This window comes from Lampris incognitus, chromosome 15 (assembly GCF_029633865.1).
Source record: "Lampris incognitus isolate fLamInc1 chromosome 15, fLamInc1.hap2, whole genome shotgun sequence".
NCBI classification, from domain to species: Eukaryota; Metazoa; Chordata; class Actinopteri; order Lampriformes; family Lampridae; genus Lampris; species Lampris incognitus.
The window spans coordinates 23,269,351-23,292,426 of NC_079225.1; the positions used below are offsets into that span (position 1 = coordinate 23,269,351).

Genomic DNA, 23,076 nt, shown 5'->3' on the forward strand with positions numbered 1-23,076 from the left:
TCTCATCAGACCAAAGGACAGACTTCCAAAACTCATGCCCATGTTTCAGATGTTCACGGGCAAACTTCAGTCTGGCTCTGATGTGCCGCTGTCTGAGCAATGGAGTTTTTCTTGGATGATGACCTTGAAGCCCACCACGATGAAGAGCCCTCACAACAGTCTTCCTTGAAACATCAAGTCCAGAAGAGGCCAGTTCAGCAACAATCATCTTGGCAGAGATCCGGGGATTGTTGTTGACATCTCTGACTATTTTCCTCTCCAAAGTTTTGAAATCTTGCACTTTCGACCACGCCCAGGTTTCTTTCTAACAGAATTTGTCTCCTTGTGCTTTGCAATGATGCAATGTGCAGCTGTTCTAGACACAGTGAAATGCTTGGAAATGGCAGTATAGCCTTCCCCATTAAGATGAGCATCCACTATCTTCTTTCTGAGTTCCAGACTGATTTCTTTACTTTTTGGCATGATGAAATTACTTCTTACCAAGAATTTAAGAGTAGTCCCTCTCAATCAAGTGTTCAAGTGCCACTAGCCCTGTTCATTGGAGTCTCTTTTTTTAAAATCTATTTCTGATTTTTCCCTTTTTTCTCCCAATTTAGTGGCCAATCGATCCCTATTTTAATTCAAACACCCACCCTCGCACTGTATGCGTTCGCCAACTGCATCTCTCCGGCCGGCAGTCTCGAAGGAGACCGCCTCGCCACTTTCGTGACAAGGCGACTCCAAGCCGAACCACTGTTTTTCCGACACACACAGAGACGCATTCACGTGACGAACACAAGCCGACTCCGCCCCCCTCCCGAAGACAGCGTTGCCAATGATCGCTGCTTCGTCGAGTCCGGCCATAGTCGGATCTGACGAGACCGGGGCGCGAACCCCAGTCCCCAGTGCATTGGAGTCTCTTAAGTAAAGTTTAATGCTGTGTGATTGCTCAGGTGTGCTTTGAAAGCAAATAAATCACATGGGGGCTAATAATTTTGACCACTTCAATTTTCCCTACATTTAGTTTAAAGTAAAACTGAAGATTTATTTTACATTCCAAAATGTACCAAATAGGGGCCTTAACATTGATGAATGTTTTACTATGTAACGTTTTATGAGTGATGCAAACATTGGGCAGAATTTTAAGGACATGTTCCATAGTTTCTTGGGGGCTAATAATTTTGACCTTAACTGTATCTGTGGACATTGCTTCTCTTATTTGTTGGGGGAGTCTATTCCAAGCCGTCGGTGCCTAAAAACAAAATGCTGCTTCGCCATCCTTTCTGTAGTTCATTCTAGGGACACTGAGCAGGCCAGCACCAGAGGATCTAAGAGACCAGCATCTTAGACCAGAGGATCTAAGAGATCAGCATCTTAGACCAGAGGATCTACGAGAGCAGCATCTTAGACCAGAGGATCTATGAGAGCTGCTCGGGAACATAGTCAGATAAGCAGTCAGATAGGTATGAGGGTGCTAAACCATGTAGAGCCTCAAACACAAGTAAAAGAATTTTAAAATCAGCCCTCAATGCTACAGGAAGCCATTGCAAAGACATTAAAACTGGAGTAATGTAATCTCTCATCCTGGTTTTTGTGAAGACCCTTGCTGCCGCGTTCTGTACTAGTTGCAGCCTATCAGTACTTTTTTTTTGGGTAAACCAGTAAGAAGTGCATTGCAATAGTCTAGATGCGAAGAGATAAAAGCATGCGTCACAAATAATACCATTATCTATATTGTGAATTGCACTATAAATAATGGTATCATTTATACGGTGCAATTCACAAAAGTAATGATTGATTATGAAGAACTGATACTGCGTTTTCTTGCATTGAGCTGCCTAAATGAATGGCTGGATTATCTGCTGGGCAAGTGGGACAAATGCTCCAGGGCCACGGGGTCCAACAACATTGTGGGTATTGCAGTCATATACAAGTGAAATTCCAAGAGATAAACAGCCAGGGACTAAAGCCTGACAAAGCCCATTGATAGGGCCCGCTGCCACAGTCTCTGAAGCTATCGTCAAGTCAAGTCAAGTTTATTTATATAGCACATTTAAAACAACCACCGTTGAACCAAAGTGCTGCACAAGCTTAAAATACAATATAAAATAAGTAACACATATGAATATAAAAATAAATGTAAAAGTAAACTAAAGGAATTAAAATGTAAACAATAAAACACAAGCATACAAATATTTCCACAATAAAATCACGGTGTCTAGCTCAACTTGAATTGAATGCCAGTGAGAAGAGGTAGGTAGGTCTTTAACCAAGATTTAAAAGTCTCTAGGGTCTCTAGGGTCTGCGTAAATATTACAGGGTCCAAAATGCAGTCCGTACTGATGCTGAGGCCCCCGATTACAGTCTCTATTCACGAGGGGGCCAAAGATAATGGATGAAAACACTGTTCTACAACCCTATTACACCAAAGCCCAGCATGCATACAAAATTCCATCGTTCATATGACGATAAACGTCGATTATTACAGCCCAAAGATGCAATAATGAATCTTTACACAAAAATAGAAAGTTGTTCCACTTTAGTCCCCTGGATTTGTTTTTGTACCTTGTCAGCTTGTGTGTCAATCAATCAATCAATCAAGTTGCATTTTATAGCGCTTTTATAACTGCAACAGCCACTCAAAGCGCTTTACAATTAATTCACACACACACACACACACACACACACACACACACACACACACACACACACACACACACACAAAAGATTGTTGTAATGAGCGATAACCGTCTTGCAATGCACATGACATGATATTTTAGAATCAGATCAAACTACACAACTTTGTGGAAGGAAATGATTCAGGGCTTAGGGAGCATTGTTATTATGGTGGCAATCTTAAAAGCATGTGATTTAAATTATATTTTGTAGGGGGGTGATATATAGACTTTGCCCATCTTACTTGCCCCTTCGTTTACAAGCAACTTTTTTTTAAGGTGTCATGTTAATATTTTGGTGCTTCTGAAGCATGATATGACCAGTAAATACAAGTAGGAGTTTCGAAATGGTACTGATTCAACTCAAAATGAATGACTCCCCAAACATGAGTCATTTGGGCATTTGGGCTGTTTGACCATTAAAACTGTGCAGATTGATGTCCTACATAGAACTCATGCACAGAAAGATGCGGTAAGCATAACCTCAACTCATATCATCAGCCATAATGTCTCTTAATGTGTTTCACACTTTATCATAATTTAATAATTGTTTCTGTGAGGATGCGTGATAACCTTGTGAAGACGAGCTCTCACCCGATGGGCACGTAGCGACACCAGCAGGAATTCTGAAGCTAATATCAGTCTGTGTTGGGATTTTTACTACTCCTCTCCAGTAGGAGGCACTGTAGGACAACCAAAATAGTATGCCTGTTTATAAAAATCTGAATTATAAAGTCTAATAACGCGATGGACACGTAAAGTCACACCGATATTTCAAAGCATATCGCTAATGCATTTTAACTGTTTTAAACCTGTATACAGACTGTTATTGAGGGGTAGGAGAAAATAAGTGTATACTTCATCCTACTCCTTTTAGGTAAGTAGGTAGGTAGGTCTTAATTTCAAACAGTAAACAAGCAAATGTTATTAGTTCAAACATAGTAAACAAGCAAATGTTACATGTTTGAAAAGGAGCAGAAGGAAGTTTCTATTTATAATATCCTGCCCCCTCTCTGATGCTCAAGCTAGACAATCTCATTCGTAAACTTTTTTTTTACACATGCCTTACTCGTATACCTTGTCAATGAGTTAAAAAAAGGAATAAAAATAGTGGAAAAAAATGAAATGAAATTGTGTGTTTGTGTGCGTGCGTGCGTGCGTGCGTGTGTGTGTAAGCAAAGGAATTAAAGCAATAAAAACTACTGAAAACAAGCGAAAAAGAAGCCCAGATAATAAAAGCAGTAATAATGGTGCCCCATTAGAAAAACAACGGTGACAGCAATTAAATTCTGAGAAAAGGAGAAAAAAAATCCCCAACAATAAAAACAATAATGAGGAAGAACGAATAATAGCATCCACCAAGGTATCATTGTCATGAGAGAAGCAAGGCCTCCTCTTCATCCTTAAACCTCTTTAAAACCATTGTTTGTACCTTTTTTTTTGGTACCTTCCCGAACACGTAACAAATAATCTGATGCATTATGAGATTTGTTCGCTGAGTTTTATGTGTTGATCACTTCAGATTATCGGCAAGGGCTTATCTGTGTGTTATATCCTGCTTATTTACATGTTCGAAATAAATCATCATTATTGTAACGCGATGCTGAATCTGCTATTTAAAAAAACCGGAAAAAAGAATCACTTTCATCTTATCTGTTCTCCACATCGGTGGTTGCAACTTTCTCTATGAACAGGATGTGAAACACGATGTCTTCTGAGTTTGAGGGTCTACCAAGTAATTCTTGGGAGTGTTTCAGAAAGAAAAGGGGGGGGGGGAAAGCATATGTAAGGTCCACACATATCCCAGCCGTGAACATGCCTCTGTTTTTTTTTTTACTTTGTTTTGCTAAATAATTGTTGCAAAACAATCAGTGTTATTATCAAATGTTATTATGTCCATGAGGTTGCAACACACGTACAAACCAAGGCATATACGTTGTACATGTACATGTACATATACGTTGGCACCCCCGATTTTCCCAAAGTAGTATTTTAAAATAAAGGATGCAGCTGTATTTTATTTTTTTATTTTTTTGCATATCATACAAAACACAATATATTACTGTGACTAAAACGTTTTACACGTGGGTGGGAGGGGGAGAAAAAAAAAAAAAAAAAACCAAACCCAAAAGAGACTGGGTCCCGCTGTATTGCTCAGGCTGCACTACAGCGTCTATTCACAGGCGCGATCCCACTACTGAGCGGCACGGGGGCTTTGACCTGCTCCGTTGCCGGCCTGGGCCGGTGCACCCCTCCTTAGGCGACCTGGTGGTCCTAGGCTCCCCCCGGAACACCATATCGATACCGAACTTAGTGCGGACACCCGATCGGCATAGTCCGCTGCAGCCCAGAGCCCCTGAGCTCAATCGATCCGCCAGCCTCAGCCTCCCAGTGACTTGGATTACAGGCGCACGCCACCGCGCCCGGCGAGAATCTCACGCTGCAAATAGGACTTTTGTCTCTCAATACTGTGACGTCACCAACGTGGAAGAAATTAGAAACAGCGGCACCTAGCGACAGATTTTCGCAGCTCCGCCGTGAAAAAAAAAACCCCAAAACATTTAAAGCCGATTTGTAGGCGATTATAAACAGACGGGCGATATCCTACAGAGCATGTAAATGTTACCTCTGTCGTAACAGGGCGTTTTTTTGTTATTCTTCCGCTTCCTGTAGTAAACAACGGCTGTTACACCACTTTTACCCGAGCATATGGTGTAAATCGTGCTAATTCAACACTAGGTAGCTCATATTGAAATGACTCAATAACTTCACTTGTCAATAACACCCTTACGAACAGAGGGATTATTTTAACTGTTTGAGAAATCAGTTTTTTTAATGACCCATTTCCTCCCAGCCTTGCATTTTTAATAGACTTTATAGAGTGGAAAAATACACACACCATATTGTTAGACATTTTAACAAGCTACTTTTTTCATGTTTTTATTCCATCATGTGTCTTGTGCTTATTTATTTGCTTTAAGGTGATGCTGATAGTTGATGCCCGAAGCTTTTTCCAGTACAAATCACAGTCAAAAACTGTCCTAATTTAAGGATGAACATTTATCGCCCCAAAGAATACTTGTTGGTCCGCTGTTTGGGCAAATGAATTAACAAAACACATACAAATGTTTTGAGTATTTTAATATATACTCACAGTATTAGTACAAATGAACATTTATAAAGTCACTTTTCTGAAAAAGCAATTCACAATAAAGAAATTGACAATATGATTGAGAACCAATGAAATAACCATGTAACCAAATATCTGTCACAAGAGCACGTTGAATCTTCCATCGTAGCATTTCTTAGACGCTGTCGTAGACTTAACTAGAGACAGAACAACAGACAGAGAAAGACAGATTAACACCAAAGCACCAAACAAAAGACAAGTAGATAAATATCAGAAAATTCAATATAGGTGTGATCACCACATATGGGAAAAACACAGTTCCTTTGTAAAACATTCAACTTTCTGAAGGAACAGAAATTGTTTAAACTTTTCAAATTTAGTCCCTCGATTGGCAGGCAAGCAGTGGCATTCTAGATCAAGTTTTATTCCAAAATTAACTATTTGAAAAGCGAGAGATTTACAGAAAGACTGCTGTCAAGAAAATACCTAATATGTTACTATCTTTGACAAAACACATGGATTGACAATTAAGCAAAGACCTCCAAACAAACAAGGTATTTTACATTCTTTCCACAAGATAGAATCATCTATTTTTGAACCTTTTATTTACTGAGTGAATTCCAAATGTACACCCTATGCCCCGCAAAAATGGAGACATATTATTTTTTTGTAAACACAGTCACAAATTGGCTGGACCTGATCTGTAAATTGTCACAGTCATTTCATTATCTGGCTTGTATCTTTTTTTTTTCCATTCAGATATGTTTGTTTGAATAGGTTATTCAACCTGCTCTGAGTTTTTGTCCACTTCAGGGCATGTCTCGGGGGCACGGCCTTGGTTGGATGATAGAAGGTACATCCAGCTCGTTTACACTGGGCAGCAAACCTGCAAGGCTGTAAAGGAGGACCATAAATTAGACTGAGACAATTTTTACCAGGCTTATATAAATATATTTTCCTCAATGAAAGCAAGTATATATATATATATATATATATATATATATATATATATATATATATATATATATACATACACACCTGATCCCACAATCATAAGTTTAACATACATAGCACTTAGCCTCTCTCAAAGACCTGGCAAAATTCAGAAATGAACCCTGTCAACTGTCACCTAAGCCCAAGACCAATGGTATAAAATATTTTACCTTAGGATGGTAAAATGGACAGTCCGCCTTCTTGCACTCTGGGAAAAATCGACAAACACTACCAGTCTGTGGTGCTGGCACTGCTGCAAACACATACAGGGTCAAGTTAGAATATAGGCTTCATGGTTTTAGGGCTAACTGAAAACACTACATGTAACTTCTAAAATAAAGGTAACCTTTGCATTAAAAGGAGTGCTAAGAATACAAAGTAGTGTGCACTTTGGGCTTTGTTTAGCTATGCTCAATTTATTTGAAAGCGAGGTAAATAGCAAAAAAATCTACAGTGAGGGAATTGAAAATAGTATACATTCTAATTGTGCAAGCTCTTTCAAGATACTGCATTGACCAGTGAGAGTTTAGTGGAGATCAAAGAATCTACTGATGATCATGAAATCTATATTGCATTGTTATTTTAGTGACTGAATCTTAACCTGAAGAATGACTTTTCATTAAATCTGAGCAACAGTGTCTTCCCCATCTTTACCATCCAATCAACAACAGGGAATGTATGGAATCGAGATGTGTATAATATATGCCATACTTCAGAACAGCAGCTGTAAGTGCTTTAAAGAGCCTTGTTCACTATGGCCACAGGATGTTGTTTTCTGGTTGGAGCTGCCATTTTTAAAGCGCAGTAAGCAAGCACAGGACTAAAAAGATTGATGAGAGTTCCTGCACAATTAATATGGTCATATACTGCCCATGAAATAGATGAAAAAACGTGGTCAAATTACACTGGGAATGAGGGCAAACTACCACAGTCAAGACGGGTCAACTACCAAATGTCCTTTAGCTGCTTAAGGGTAAGTTTTACAGCTTTTTATATAAAAAAAATAAAACATTGAACAGAAGAACGAAACGTTCACTGGTTCCTAATTGAGTCACGCATACCTTCAATGACTTTTCATGCCCCTAAGAACATAAGTAGGCCTTAAAACTATGTCAACTGCCTTGCTTTCAAACCCAGCTATAAACCGCAGTGATTTTTAATGGCATTTTTTAGTCAGAGTGAGGGTGGGATTGCACCTGGTCTGGATGGAGGGGCAACTGTGCTTCTGCGACTGACATGTGTAAAAGGACAGTCTGGCTTGGTACATCTGGCATCATATTTACAGCTGGGATGGACAAAGAGACATTTATCCCCAAATTTGCAACTCGGAAATGTCCTACGGAAAGAGAAAAAAGATGATTATTAGTTCAATGGTATTTCTCAGTTTTCTGCAAAGGTGTTATTTCGCTCATATTTCTCAAGATATTAAGATAAACACAAATGTGATTCTGATTTATGTTTATTAAGATAAACATAAATGTGATTCTGGCTGGTACCAAACTTGGTACCAGCTAACATGTCTGGGGAGATTTTAGAACGTCGACCAAATCGAAAGATTACGGTCCTATTATCTGAGCCCTGCATGTGCAATACAAAAACAAAATATCAAAGAAAATAGATTTAACATAACATCCATCCATTAGCTGAACCGCTTAGCCTGTTCTCAGGGTCGCGGGGATGCTGGAGCCTATTCCAACAGTCATTGGGTATCAGGCGGGGAGACACCCTGGACAGGCCACCAGGCCATCACAGGGTCGAGACACACACACACAAACATTCATACCTAAGGACAATTTAGTATGGCCAATTCAACAGACTTGCATGTCTTTGGACTGTGGGAGGAAACCCACGCAGACATGAGGAGAACATGCAAACTCCACACAAAGGACGACCCGGGATGACCCACCAAGGTTGGACTACCTGGGGCTCGAACCCAGGACCTTCTTGCTGTGAGGCAACCGCGCTAACCACTGCGCCACCGTGCCGCCCAGATTTAATATAACACTTAAATGAAAAATTCTATGCCTTATTAACAAATATTCAAAATAAAGTCAAGTTGATTTGTGTGCATATTTAAAAAAAAAAGAAGAATGCAGCCAAATTCTAAAAACAAAAACATAACAAGTTCAAAGTATATACTGAAAATAGTGATTAAGGGTGAACTGTTCTGCCATTTTCTCCCACAGTCGTACTCGACCCGTACGGCAGTTTTAAGCTACAGCAACTCACGTAGGCTAATCTATGAACATGAGCGCCTGAGGCCTTAATGATAAAAGGAGAATGAAAATCATTTGTTGAATCACCCAATACACTTACATCCATTATCTTAACCGCTTATCCTGCTCTCAGGGTCACGGGGAGGCTGGAGCCTATTCCAGCAGTCACTGGGCGGCAGGCAGGGAGACACCCTGGACAGGCCGCCAGTCCATCACAGGGCCGACACACACACACACACACGCACACAAACACACACACCAACCCACCCATTCATTTCTAGGGACAATTTAGTACGGCCAATTCACCTGACTTACATGTCTTTGGACTGTGGGAGGAAACCGGATTCCCCGGAGGAAACCCATGCAGACATGGGGAGAACATGCAAACTCCACACAGAGGATGGATGACCCACCAAGGCTGGACTGCCCTGGGGCTCGAATCCAGGACCTACTTGCTGTGAGGCAACCGCGCCAACTACTGCGCCACCGTGCCACCCAATACACATACAGTCCGACCTATTTTTTTAGATCTACATTTATGATGGAAGGCTCTATTGATTTTTTTTTTCATAAAACTTTCTATTCTTTGGTTTGGAATTATTGGACACCATGGCTGGGGAGATTATTTGTCAGATTTTGAGGTTTTACTGGTTTAAAAAAAAAAGGCGGGGCGTCCAGGTAGCGTGGCAGTCTATTCCGTTGCCTACCAACACGGGAATTGCCAGATCGAATTCCCGTGTTACCTCCAGCTTGGTTGGGCATCCCTACAGACACAATTGGCCGTGTCTGCGGGTGGGAAGCCAGATGTGGGTATGTGTCCTAGTTGCTGCACTAATGCCTCCTCTGGTCGGTCGGGGCGCCTGTTTGGGGGGGGGGGGGGCTGGGGAGAATAGCGTGATCCTTCCACATGCTACATCCCCCTGGTGAAACTCCTCACTGTCGGGTGAAATGAAGTGGCTGTCGACTCCACATGTATTGGAGGAGGCATGTGGTAGTCCGCAGCCCTCCCTGGATCAGCAGAGGGGGTGGGACAGCGACCGGGACAGCTCAGAAGAGTGGAGTAATTGGCCGGATACAATTGGGGACAAAAACGGGGGGGGGGGGGGGGGGTAAGGCAATTACCAGCCGTTTTGCGTGATAAATTATATTACACACTACTTTCAAGTAACTACTAAATAATAAAGGTCTGTTCTTTGTTGCCACAAACGCACTGTGAAACCGCAAATCCCATTACTCTACCTACAAACAACTCACTTGCACTGAGTGGTTGGATGATGGTACAGACACTCATCTCCACTTTTACAAACGGGCCAGAACTTGCAGCGCTCATGAACCTTCTGTCTCTTGAAAGGAACAGCTTCCTCTTCACCTGTCTCAACTTCCATCCCATCTGCCGGAAGACAAAACAAAAACAGATAAAATAAAAAGCCGTTAAATTCTATCTGACATTCCCAATCAGATTTTGTATGAAGTATGCTACGCTCAATAGACAATATTTTGTCAATGAACGAATGAAAGCCTAAGCCCACAGGATGTACAGCCACGATAGCTGGTGAACGAGTGCTTGGGAAAGTTTATGTACAGCCCCAAAAGTGGAAAAAGTTGATTGAGCTCCAGCAACATCATCGAGTTCTCACAAAATCCCAGACATAATCTAAAATGTCACAGTAATTTTTATATTGACCAAGCAATAAAGTAAATTCTCAGAAATCCAAATCTGTTGGACTTTGTTTTGGCATTCGAGAAAAGTTTTATGGCCCTTCACCTTCTGGCAAATTGGTGCCTCCCTGCAGCCTGTGAAGAATGCTGACTTTGGATTCTCTGTTCAGGTGAATTGTGGCCTCAGTGACCTTTGTGGGTGGTCTGACATCCTCCAGCTCCATGTCACAGTCCCCCAGGTTCCCCATTGGGCTGGGTACCCCATCCAATGTCACAATGAATTTGGGACTGGCTGAGTTGACTGTGCTTTCCTTACTGAGAGAGAGAAAAAGAGACCAAGAGGGTTGACACTAAGTATGGTGGAGCGTTGGAGGGTGAAATTATCTGAATCTAAAAGATCAACAACTTGGAATTTGGGCTTGCTTATATTTGTATTTATGTACATTTGTATGTAGGGAATGATAAATTTAAGATACAGATACAGACATATCCTTGACTCTTGAGTTTACCTAGCTTGGACGGTTCGTGGTATAGCAGGCTGGATGTCTTCTTTGACTTGAGGTTGCAGCTGGTTTCTGCTTTGAGTTTCTTCCAGTAAGGGACGACTCATAATGAAGGAACGGGTATCAAAGTTCTTTGGCTCACAGGATTCAGCCACCTCCACTTCCTCCGGAGCAACTGAGTACAAATTGTGAGTCACTAAAAAGGCTCAAGTGGACTATAAACAAATAAACTCCAAAAATAAGATAATTTGGGGCATGGTTAGGTTAACCATTCCTGCTGTGAATGTTAAGTTATAGAGCATTTGCATGAATTAACTGTATCTATTGCTTCCAGCACAAGTATGTACACTGCCGAAATCGTTGCAATATTGAACTCTTTGTATGCCATCAAAATAACAATGAGGGAAAGACTCACTGTAGTCACACTGCTCTTTTATGATGTTGCTCACTGGTAGGTCCAGCTGAAGGCGTGAAGCCAGAGATCTGGTGGGAGCTGGAAAAACAGGAGAAAGTTAAAAGTCAAGAAATACAATTGACAGTGTTCTTTAAAATATATATATTCAAAATATTATCAAAATTTATAAATTGGCTCAGCAAGACAAAAGTGCTTTATTTAACCGATTTTCATATACACAGGATAGAGCTTGGTTTTTAATTTCTTAGGAGTAGGGATGGGTATCATTAAGATTTTAACAGTACTATTACTCCTACCATTACTGCTTATCAAGTCCGTACTTTAACTGTACTCTTATCGGTTCTTTTTGTTATTTTTTAAGAGGAAAAAAAAGAAAACAAATTAAGAACAGGATTAATATTGCTTTAATTTCTTATGTCTGAGCACAGTGTTACTTTTAATCATCAACCCAGGTTTGTATAACTTAGTTAACGCCGTGTGGGCTCTAGGCTGCTAGCATACGTAACATACCTGAGGTGGATGGGAAAACAAGAGATAAAGTACAATCTAGGAAGTCAAAAACTGTGCATTTCTTGTGTGTATTTGATGTAATTTCGCTAGACATCTCAAAAGATTGCTTGTGTTTCCACCCTTACATTCAAGTCAAGTCAATTTTATTTGTATAGCCCAATATCACAAATTACGAATTTGCCTCAGGGGGCTTTACAGCAATACAACATCCCGCCCTTAGACCCTTGCATCAGATAAGGAACAACTCCCTAAAAAAACAAATGAACAAAAACCCTTTAACAAGGAGAAAAAAATACAAAGAAACTTCAGGGAAAACAACAGAGGAGGGATCTCTCGCCCAACACGGACAGACGTGCCTTCTATGCAAAAGACTTGTTGCACTTGTGGCAACGAGCATTGTCAGTTCACTAGAGTTGATGCGTTTAGTTCTCTCCGCCATTGTCACTAAGAGCAGGCTCTGAGTGCGTGTGTGCATGCGAGAGAGAGAGAGAGAGAGAGAGAGAGAGAGAGAGAGAGAGAGAGAGAGAGAGAGAGAGAGAGAGAGAGAGAGAGAGAGAGAGAGAGAGAGAGAGAGCGAGATCTCTCTTCTGGATTAGAAATAACGAAAATGCATCACAGAAAAACGCCTTAATCTTACTGCAAATTAGAAATGGAGTTGGTGAGAAAAAAAAGTGCAAGATAACTTTTATGTAGCCTAAATAAATAGGACATTTATTTTCTTCAATTTTTCCAAAATTGATAACAGAACAGTTAACGTTGAAGCTTATCAATACTACGGTCTTTAATAATGTAGCACCGGTGCCCGTTTAATACTGGGTTTCAGTACCCATCCCTACTTAGGAGATTGTAAAAAGGAGGTTGACAGTTTTGGCTTTGGGATAGCAAAGTGTCTCCCGGGGGTGAAGATTTCACACAGCCTTCCTTCAAGGATATTAATTTAAACAGAATTTAATATCGTGAAGTTACACTACGTACATACCTGGTCTTTTAGCGGGCTGAAGCTCTGTGGGTGTGTAGGACTGCACCCGGGGGTTCAGGGTCTGCAGATGCTCTTTCACTAGCTGAATGGCCGCAGTCATCTCTTCAGTGCTCGCCAAGCGGGTACGGGGTGCTACAGGAACAGTTTGTCGCTGTGGTACTTCAGGAAAAAGACAATGTTACAAAGGATTGTCAAGAAAAAACAAAGTGAAAGCAGTTCAGACAATCTCATAAAATCAGTTTTATTATGTTTATAGCAAGAAGTCTGGCATTGCAAAACCTACTTGTTTGGTATGCTGTAGTCTTGGTGATAGAGTCCTGGGCTTCAGAGATGGCTTTCAATATAAGATTGCGGTTAGCTTGTTTGGCTGGTGGTAGAGTAGGTCTGAAATGATAAATGTAAGTTGATGTTAGACTATTGTCATCCTTTGTTGAATTCCTGAACCCACTACTAGGCTTTGTGTAGACTGCAGTTTGTGAAGATTAAACAAAAAACAAAAACACACTTTGGATTTTCATTTGATTGTTTGATAACGGATTGACAGTATGTGGCAGCTTAATTAGTGATTTTATAAGTTTCATTTTTGCATTTGCTGTGTTTAATAGACAGACAGGATTAAATAAAACTGTATTTGGAGTAAAATTGGATTAAGTATGACAGGTAATTTTCCATCTCCAACCAAATTGCTTCAGAAACATAAGTATAAATATTGACTAGATGAAAAAAAACACTTAAGTATAAAGAGCAAGGCAAGTCCCATGTGACAATTTAAAAAGTAAAAACTTGTTTTTTTGCCTGTTTCTGCCCACACACAATGTGAAAATGTCAAAAAAGGGGTGGAAATTAAGAGGAAAGTGAGAGTTGTGGGATGACTAAAGGTGCCAGCACTACCGAGGAACAGCACATCACTTTCACAAGTCTACAAAGAGATGATAGGTGGCCAACATGTTGTCTTTCTACTCAGCTCATATTTAATTAGTCTAATGCACTGGACCCCACGTGTAAATAGTGCAATATATAGGGTGCCGGTATCTTTGATTCTTTCATATGAAGGCACCAAAAAAGAAGGTTGTGTTTAATTGTGTTTTAAAGAAACAGATTACACAGGCTTTCTTCCTACAAGCATCCATGTGGTGCCTTCAGAGCAATCAATTTTTCTACCTTAGGGGAAAAAAAGTTACAGCTCAAAAAATGTAACTGAGGGTTAACTACCTCTTTGAAATAACAGTGAGAAGTCTTATAATAGATGATGTGATAAGGCCTAAATAGTGTATGCATCTCTACAGTGGTTCCAAATATACAGGCCTGACACTAGTCATATTTTCCAAGCACCAAAATCATGGCAGTTAGGTTGCAAATTATTCTAATGTGTTGAGGATTAGAGAAAAATGAATGCATGTGCATTCGTGTGTATACAGGTCAGGCAAAGGAGCATGTTTTGATTATCTGCTTTGACCAACAGTGTGTTAGGGAAGCATAATGTCTGGGCATCTAACTAAAAACGCTGAAGTACTTTTTTATGTAGGGCGTACTAACTTGCGTTCTGGTTTGGCAGGCAGGGACACCCTGCTTGACAGGCCTCTGCCTCCATAACTTTCATCGTCATCCTCTTCCATGTCATCACTATCTTCTTTAGCTGTCCGGTTTACCCGGACCACTGAGCTTGCAACGGGGGTCTTGCGCTTCCGAGAAATTTCCTCCTGTTACATGAAAAAAAAGTAGAAGAGGGGTTTCTCTTATTAGTGTTAATATTAATGACAATCAATTATAACATTAATTTGAAATGTATAATAGTTCAGTTAGTTGATGAATTATCGTATGCAACTTTTGCACTTGGGCTCAAGAGTGAAATGTACAGGCAATGTTTTAGTAATTATGTCTTCACCGGTACTTTTGCTATGGCAAATTGCATTAGAAGACAAGCTAGTGCCAACTTTTTTTTTCAACCCAGCTTTGTTTTAAGTCTTAATGGTCCTTAATGCAGCTTAATGTTTCTCATGGATGCAGTAAAAAAAAAAGAAAAAAAGAAAAAGGAAAACCTATTTTGATCTGGTGGCTTTGGAGAGCCCTCATTGGTCTTAGTTTGGACAGTTTAGCTCTTACCAAATCACTATACCTTAGCTGACCCATTTCTGGAGGGTCTGTTGCTTCTGCTGTCCTGCAGGTGGCTGTGCTGCTGTCTGCTGTGAGAGGGCCCTTCCATGGATCTGAATGTATCTTCAGATGTACCTGATGTCAATCTTCCTCGAGATGGCCTGTAGATCTGGGCTGTGGGTCGACTAGCTGTGCTGCGAGAGCGACCAGTGTTGGCACCCATTACTACAGGTTCTTCTGCAATAAGGTCATCATCCATCTCAGGTTTGATGTCAATGACAGCTTCTGAGGGAGGCAGCTCAATGAGGGGCTTGACTGTAGAGGTAAGACGGGAGGAACCCCTCTCCAATGGGCCTCTTGTGAAACCAAACAGTGATAAATCAGTGTTATTCAATTTGTGGCACCTAAGATGTGTGAATTACAACAACTACTACTACTATTACTACTTTCGGCTGCTCCCGTTAGGGGTTGCCACAGCAGACCATCCGTTTCCATTTCTTCCTGTCCTCTGCATCTCCCTGTTGTCATACCAGCCACCTGCATGTCCTCTCACCACATCCATAAACCTCCTCTTCGGCCTTCCTCTTTTCCTTTTCCCTGGCAGCTCCATAGTCAGCATCCTTCTCCCAATGTACCCAGCATCTCTCCTCCACACGTCCAAGCCATCTCAATCTTGCCTCTCTTGCTTTGTCTCCAAACCGTCCAACCCGAGCTGTCCCTTTAATATACTTGTTCCTAATCCTGTCCTTCTTCGTCACTCCCAATGAAAATCTTAGCATCTTCAACTCTGCAACATCCAGCGCTGCCTCCTATCTTTTCGTCAGGCCCACTGTCTCCACCCACTCCACCCTGCCTGCATTCTTCTTCACCTCTCTTCTGCACTCCCCGTTATTTTAGACAGTTGACCCCAAATATTTAAACTCATATGCCTTCGTCACCTCCACTCCTTGCATCCTCACCATTCCACTGTCCTCCCTCTCATTCTCGCCATGCTTATGTATTCTGTCTTGCTCCTGCTGACTTTCATTCCTCTTCTCTCCAGTGCATACCTCCACCTCTCCAGGCTCTCCTCAACCTGCACCATATTCTTGCTACAGATCACAATGTCATCCGCAAACATCATAGTCCATGGAGACTCCTGCCTGATTTCGCCCATCAACCTGTCCATCACCATACAAGGAAGGGCTCAGAGCCAATGTGTGAATTACAACAATTGAATAAAAACAATGTGAATGAAAACCAGAGGCAGATAAGAAAACATGTTCTCCCTTAGAAAAGACAGCTATGTCTTTCAGGCATTACTGTTCTAAAGCTTCAACAGCAGACATTTGGCACTTCAGAACTTTTTCATTTGACAGTTGTGAGAAGGAGATATATCACCATGATAAAAAGAATCTCAGTACATTGACAATCAAGACAATAATGACTGTCACCTCTTTTCATGAGCAGAGCTTGACACGCGGGTCTCGACTCTTTCAGAGCGCGAGCTGGATACGGCCAAGCTTTTTGACTCCTCTCCTCTCATGACTTCTTTCACAAACACATTGCTGTTATCAGCCACGGGGTCACTGTCGGACTGAAGCTGAGGTTTCAAAGACACAGGCTCTACAAAACACCATACAAATAGGGGTAGGGCAGAGCGGGAGAGAGGACAAGATGAACTCTGTGGAAGTAGGAAATGTACAAATTCCAAGAAGCTCACCTACTGTACATTTTCGAAAAAGCATTATCTCAAAAGGTTTAATCAAAAATATCCATGAGTGCTCAACTTACCTACTGCCACAGATCTTAATTTCTCCAAGACACCATGTAACCTGAAAATAATTCAATAAATCCACGATATCACAAACAATGATACACATACAACCTTCTGCGTTCATAGATTTAAGACTTAATGCACTTAGCGCCGTTTTTATGTGGTATAATGGGCATTTGGTCACATAACAAACGTTTGTGTGGGGGTTCTAAGAAAATGTATTTTATTGTTTTATTGTATTGATGATACCAGACAGAGAACTTGATGGTGTTATTTCCAAGGAAAAGGGAAAGGTCGTCGGCCATCTGCTGAGAAGTCTTCTTGTTCGCAACCATCACCATGATGTAGTCAGGAAGCTCATCATCTGCCAAGACAAAAATAAACCAGACAGAAGAGGAAATATGAGCAAGGCCAAACAGCAAGAGTAATGAAAGACCACAGCTGATCGTGTAGTTTTCTTTCTAATTAAGTAGTTTTAGTTAGAGGTTTATGTACTTACCGACATATGCTCCAAGCTCTTGGAGCTTTCCCTTGATAGCCGCCTACGACACCAAAACACAGGGTTTAATTAACTGACACAGGAAGACACATATATGCTAAAGCAAGAAAGTTAGCTGTACCGACATCGTTTTTACGCAAAGTTACAACAGTGAATTTAGAGTGCGGCTGAAATGAAAGATATTACAAGGAACAACAAAACTCGCCAACAGACTAAGAATAACAGCTGCTAGTAGGTGGCTAGCTTCACAGTTTAGCAAGCTAGCTGCAGACCTTCAGGGTACGCAAATATCATGTAACCATTTGCAGGAAGAAAGCTAACAAGCTAATGTTAGCATGTAATACTTATCGAGCCTTTCATTTCATTGGACCGCGGAGATGGGCAACATATTCTAACGCACATCCCTACTCACCCTTATTTTCTTGCTAATCTCCGTGCCGATCTCCATATTTGGCGCTTCGTCCAGTTAGTGAAAATAGTTACAATATTGCCGGCGCGTCCAAACCACAGTGACGAGAGGCAAGATGGGGAGGCGTTTGATCCCACCTAGCGACGATATCTGATGTTGACATGTGAAGGCCTATTGAACGGTACAGGATACATGAATGGTAGATTAATAATAATAATAATACACTTTATGTATATCGCACCTTTCTAAACAACGTTACAAAGTGCCTTATGTAACCCCCTATCATATTACAATAGTTCATTCACATTTATGGATACTTGTGCCTATTTCGGTACTGTCATTTTAAGAGACCGTGATCCTACGTCAGGCTTGCTGGGCGGTACTCTTCTGCATTACGCCTGTGAATGTTCTCATTCATCCAGGTCATGGTTATCCAAAGGAGTTGAATCAAGTCCAACTGGACTTGGTATATATCCGTGAAGACGTTTCGCCTCTCATCCAAGAGGCTTCCTCAGTTCGTGCCTTTCTGACTAGACCAAGCTAGTCTTCTGCATTACATTCTATGCGAGCTGGCAGATCACCAGTCGTTACCGTGATTGCAAGCCTGAACATTTTTATTTCTTATATTAGCGAACTGATGTTTGGACACGGCCCACAACCTAGCCATTAAGGTTGCGTCTTCCCGCTATTTGACTTTGGGACCGGGTGTGGTCAGCAGATTCATCCGTCCTAAATCGTCCATTATTGACTTCGTAGCGCCCCCTGTTGGCGAACTCGATGAATTGTGAGCCAGGAAACACTTCACGGATTTATTCAAGACTGTTCCAGTAGCCATTCACTTCCTGGATTTATTCAAGTAAAACTTCCAGTTAAGGGCCCCAACGAGATATCTCCTTTTGTTTATTATTTTTGTTTATTTGGGGGTTGTGCACAACAGGGGTATTGCAGCGCTGCAACTTATCAGTGTACAATTTATACTTTTATTTTGCATATATATATGTTTTTTTTTGTATTTGCGAACCATCATATGAATATTGGTACATACTGTTACTCCCTATCTACATCTATCTAAAGTATAATTCCATGCAACTCTACTTACCTTGTGCCTCGTCCAGATTATTCACACACAGTCAACTCATACTATACCTGACCTTGAAGTAAAATTCTATCCTTATTAAAGAAGGGTTACATAGAATTAATTGGCGCCCAACGTGAGGCTCAGTGTTTGTTCGCTACTTCCACACCACTTCCCAAAGTTAGTTTCGACTTGGACAAGTCTACCAGGGATAATAGTCACACCATGCCACATAAGGTTACTAGTAGTATCCCAGAGGAGGTGCAGCGTGTTACTGTGGAACACGTGGTTAAACACGATAATCAAATCTCCAAATACCACAAATCCCACCGAGTGTGTACATTCTCAGGGTTGACTCCTACACCCAGCGCGGAAGAAGATTTTGAAATATGGAGCGTGCAAGCTAGACAGTTGAATGACCCAGAGCTCCCTGCCAACGATAAAAGACGTAAAATCCTGGATAGCCTTCTACCCCCTGCTCTTAACACAGCATTATATTGTAACGTGCATGGATAAGAAGACACGCTGGCCGCTGGCTCGCGTGTATGACCCTTTAGTCGAGCGGTTAGCTATGTCTCCTGCGGTGCGGGCTATACGGGTTCGCGTCCCGGCCGTGGCAGTTCCTGTGGTTGCGTTTTCCCCCGAATTCGCTACATTGGTGTCAGAAGTAGGATGGAGCGACCGTAAGGCCATTGGAAGCGTAGGCGCCCTGAAACGTGAAGGAGCTGATCTGCTTAAGCGCGGGGACGCGCTTCCCGAGGGAGGAGGTTAATGTAACGTGCATGGATAAGAAGACACGCTGGCCTGACCCTTTAGTCGAGCGGTTAGCGATGTCTCCTGCGGTGCGGGCGATACGTGTTCGCGTCCCGGCAGTGGCAGTTCCTGTGGTTGCGTTGTCCCCCGAATTCGCTACAATATTGCAGCGAATACAATATTGTAGCGAATTCCGCCACAACCGGGACGCGAACCCGTGTCTCCCACTCCGCAAGCGACAACATTAACCAGTCGACTAAAGGGTCCGACCCGTTAGTCAAGGATCAACGTGTCTACTTTATCCATGCCCCTCCCCTCTCCTTCGGGAAGCGCATCAAGCATCTCACGCCTCTGGACGCACGCGCTTCCGTTGACCTCACGGTCTAACCATCCCACTTCTGACACCAATGTAGCGAATTAGGGGGGGCAGTCCGGGAACCGCCACAACCGGGACGCGAACCCGTGTTTTTCATTCCGCAAGCGACAACGTTAACCACTCGACCAAGGGTCCGACCCGTTAGTCAAGAACCAACGTATCTACTTATCCATGCACGTTACAATATGTTGGTGACGTTGCAGATGTCCAGCTTATTTCATAGCATTGGAAAAGGCGTATGGTAGTGTGACCAATGGTGAAGAGTTATATATCCATTTTGTTGAGACTCATCAGAATAATGGCGAGAAATGCTCAGCCTACTTAAACCGGCGTCACACACTCATGCAGTGTAATGGAACGCAAAGGGCTCACTACAGGAAATCCTGACTTGCAGTTGTTAAAGCAGTTTGTGCGTGGTTGTTGGGACGATTCCCTAATAACCCATTTGAAACTGAGAGATTACATGGCAGAAGCACACAGACAACAGGTGACATACTTTGAGCTTCTGTTCATGGTGAGGTCGTTTGAGGCAGAGAGGGAGTCAAAAGAAAGTAGAAAGAAGCGCCATCTGGGAAACACTCCTTTGAAAGCCCACAGCAGTGTGCGCGTCGCAGCCGATCCGTTGGTTAGAAGTAAAGCAACGAATGTTTCCTCCACTGAAAATTCACTGTCAGACAAAGTGGAGCTATTGGAAAAAGAGCTAGCTAAACTCAAAGTCAGCAGTACGGGAGGTCCCAAAATCAGACATGACACCCTTCAAGAGTAAAGCAAAAAGGAATACTTCTGGATCATACGACGAGGTTACACGCAAACAAAATGGGTTCTGCTATCAGTGCGGACAGGATGATCACCACCTGCAACGCTGCTCAAACCCTGCAAATGCTGAGCTAGTGCAATGGAAACGGATCGCTCGCCACAAGAGTAAAATGTTGCTGTCACAGCGACTCGAGTCCTCTCCAGCAGAGCAGTTAAACAGCTAAGAGCCTCTGTTGAAGGACAGACAGAGGCTCGCGATAAGAAAAACGTCCAATCATCCTCGACTTCTCTATTGAATCATACTTCTGAGTTAAATTCATCTGAAGCAATCCCTGCAGGGCTGGTGGGAGACTCGTGTGAAGGTTTAGCCTATTTAGATGGTGTTCAATGTAAATGCCCAATAGACACAGAGTCTCAGGTTACCTGTTTATCAGAATCATTTTATCGTCAGAATTCAGGTCATGGAGAACTCTATTCTGTTAATGGTCAATTACATATTGAAGGTGCAGCAGGGCAAGTAGTTCCCTATTTGGGCTATATTGAAGTTGAACTACAGTTTCTTAAAAACATGTGTGGTACAGGATCCAAGTTTAATGTGCTGGTTCTTATCTGCCCAGACCAACCTTACAATAGTAACGTGCCATTTTTGGTGGGGATGAATGTACTGAAAAATCTTGTGAGAGACTGTCACGAAAAGAGTGGTGGCAAAGACTGGCATCAGTTACAAATACACCCAGAGTGGGCGGTGGCCTATTTAAGTTATCTTGCGAGGCAAAGCAGTTGTCAAGGTAATGCAAAATCAATGCAAGTCAGGCTTCAATCTCAGTCACCTATGTATTACTATTGCCAGCAATGAAATGAACGAATTAAAGGGCATTTTTCATATTTCGTCCAATAAAAAGGGTTTCCAAGCATTGCTAACTGAACCTGAAATCTATTCCTGCCCTGGAGGCCTAGTGGTGTACAATCAACTATTACATGTGTCCCCCAGGTCCCACCAAAAAGTCAAACTTATGGTGCAGAATATCTCAGAACATGACATTACCCTCCAACCAAAGCACATTATACCTGAATGCATGGAAGTAACTTGGGTGAGAGAGTTAAGCTGTGAGAATATAGCCCAAAGTAGACTTTTTCAAAACAAATATCCTGTCACCTCTATGCACATGAACACGACTGTGAAAGAAAAGGAACCAGAATCCGTGGATTTCAATGCAATGCTGTTAAACTCCCCAGTTCCTGAGGCCTTTAAAGAGCATATGGTATCCAGGCTTACCAGAGAGGTGAAGCAGGCGTTTTCCTCTCATGACTTGGATGTTGGACACATTCATGGTGTTTCACACAAAATTGAACTCACTGCTCACTCACCTTTCAAGGAAAGAACACAGCGTGTCTCACCAGCTGATTTTGAAGATCTCAGAAACCATCTTCATGAACTGTTGTCCACTGGGATAATTGAAGAGTCAAGTAGCCCATTTGCCTCCGCTATAGTTTTGGTCCGTAAGAAGAATGGGACACTTAGAATGGTAGTAGATTACAGGCGACTGAACAAAGTCACTAACAGAGGCGCGTACTCACTCCCTCGTATAGAGGAGACATTCTCACTGCTTTCTGGCTCGAAGTGGTTTTCTGTATTAGATCTTAGAAGCGGTTATTACCAAATCGAAGTGGACGAAGACGACAGACTCAAAGCTGCTTTCACTACGCCATTTGGTAATTGGCAGTTTAGAATGATGCCTCAAGGCCTTACTAATTCACCAGCTACTTTCCAGCGCACTATGGAGAAGGTAATGGCTGGGATGAACCTTCAAGAGGTTATTGCATTTCTCGATGATTTAATCGTCTTTTCAGATTCAAAAGAACAACACGAGGAACGCCTAATGAAGGTATTGCAGTGGATTTCAGAGTGTGGCTTAAAACTTTCCCCATCTAAGTAGGGTTGGGTATCGAACACCGACCGAAATATCTCGGTCCTACCGAGTATCAAACTCTTTGGAAAAAAACGATGCCAAATTTCGCAGCCAGCCAATCACTGCCGGCGTTGTTGTACACAGACTGACAAATCAGCATGAAGCTATTTGGTACGCGTGTGTGTCTCGTGAGTGACTGGTTGGAGCTGAAAACTCGCGGGCAAGGTGCGTTCCAAAGCGTGGCTAAACTTTGTAAAAATAACAGCTAACCTGACACAGTAAAATGTAACCGCTGCAAAGCGGTCACCAAATGCAAGTCTGGGAATACGTCGAATATGATGAAACATCTGATCACGCATGGGATAAATTTACGAGTGGACAAAGGCTCT

At 42.0% G+C, this 23,076-nt stretch overlaps 1 protein-coding gene across 2 annotated transcripts; it reads right to left on the reverse strand.

The window, feature by feature from the left end:
- Positions 1–5,787: 5,787 nt before the first annotated feature.
- Positions 5,788–17,932, reverse strand: zc3h14 (zinc finger CCCH-type containing 14). 2 transcript variants are annotated; one of them, XM_056294495.1, is made up of 17 exons: positions 17,821–17,932; positions 17,409–17,451; positions 17,159–17,273; positions 16,927–16,967; positions 16,587–16,758; positions 15,176–15,509; positions 14,596–14,759; positions 13,343–13,443; positions 13,060–13,218; positions 11,571–11,648; positions 11,162–11,330; positions 10,759–10,967; positions 10,248–10,383; positions 7,974–8,113; positions 6,948–7,027; positions 6,572–6,678; positions 5,788–5,981 (listed from the first exon to the last, which is right to left on the reverse strand). In XM_056294495.1, exons 1-17 carry the CDS (start codon positions 17,854–17,856, stop codon positions 5,978–5,980), a joined length of 2,088 nt encoding a protein of 695 aa, XP_056150470.1. In that variant the 5' UTR covers positions 17,857–17,932; the 3' UTR covers positions 5,788–5,977. The 2 variants fall into 2 exon arrangements, with proteins under 2 accessions (XP_056150470.1, XP_056150469.1); XM_056294494.1 differs by having other exon boundaries at positions 5,789–5,981; positions 6,948–7,030.
- Positions 17,933–23,076: the final 5,144 nt, after the last annotated feature.

Excerpts from the sequence above, each read along its gene's own strand:
- zc3h14 (XM_056294494.1), bottom strand. The coding sequence starts at position 17,856 with ATGGAGATCGGCACGGAGATTAGCAAGAAAATAAGG. Across the intron at positions 17,452-17,820 it reads AGATTAGCAAGAAAATAAGG|GCGGCTATCAAGGGAAAGCT; the intron begins GTGAGTAGGGAT and ends TTGGTGTCGTAG. Across the intron at positions 10,968-11,161 it reads CCACGAACCGTCCAAGCTAG|TAAGGAAAGCACAGTCAACT; the intron begins GTAAACTCAAGA and ends TCTCTCTCTCAG.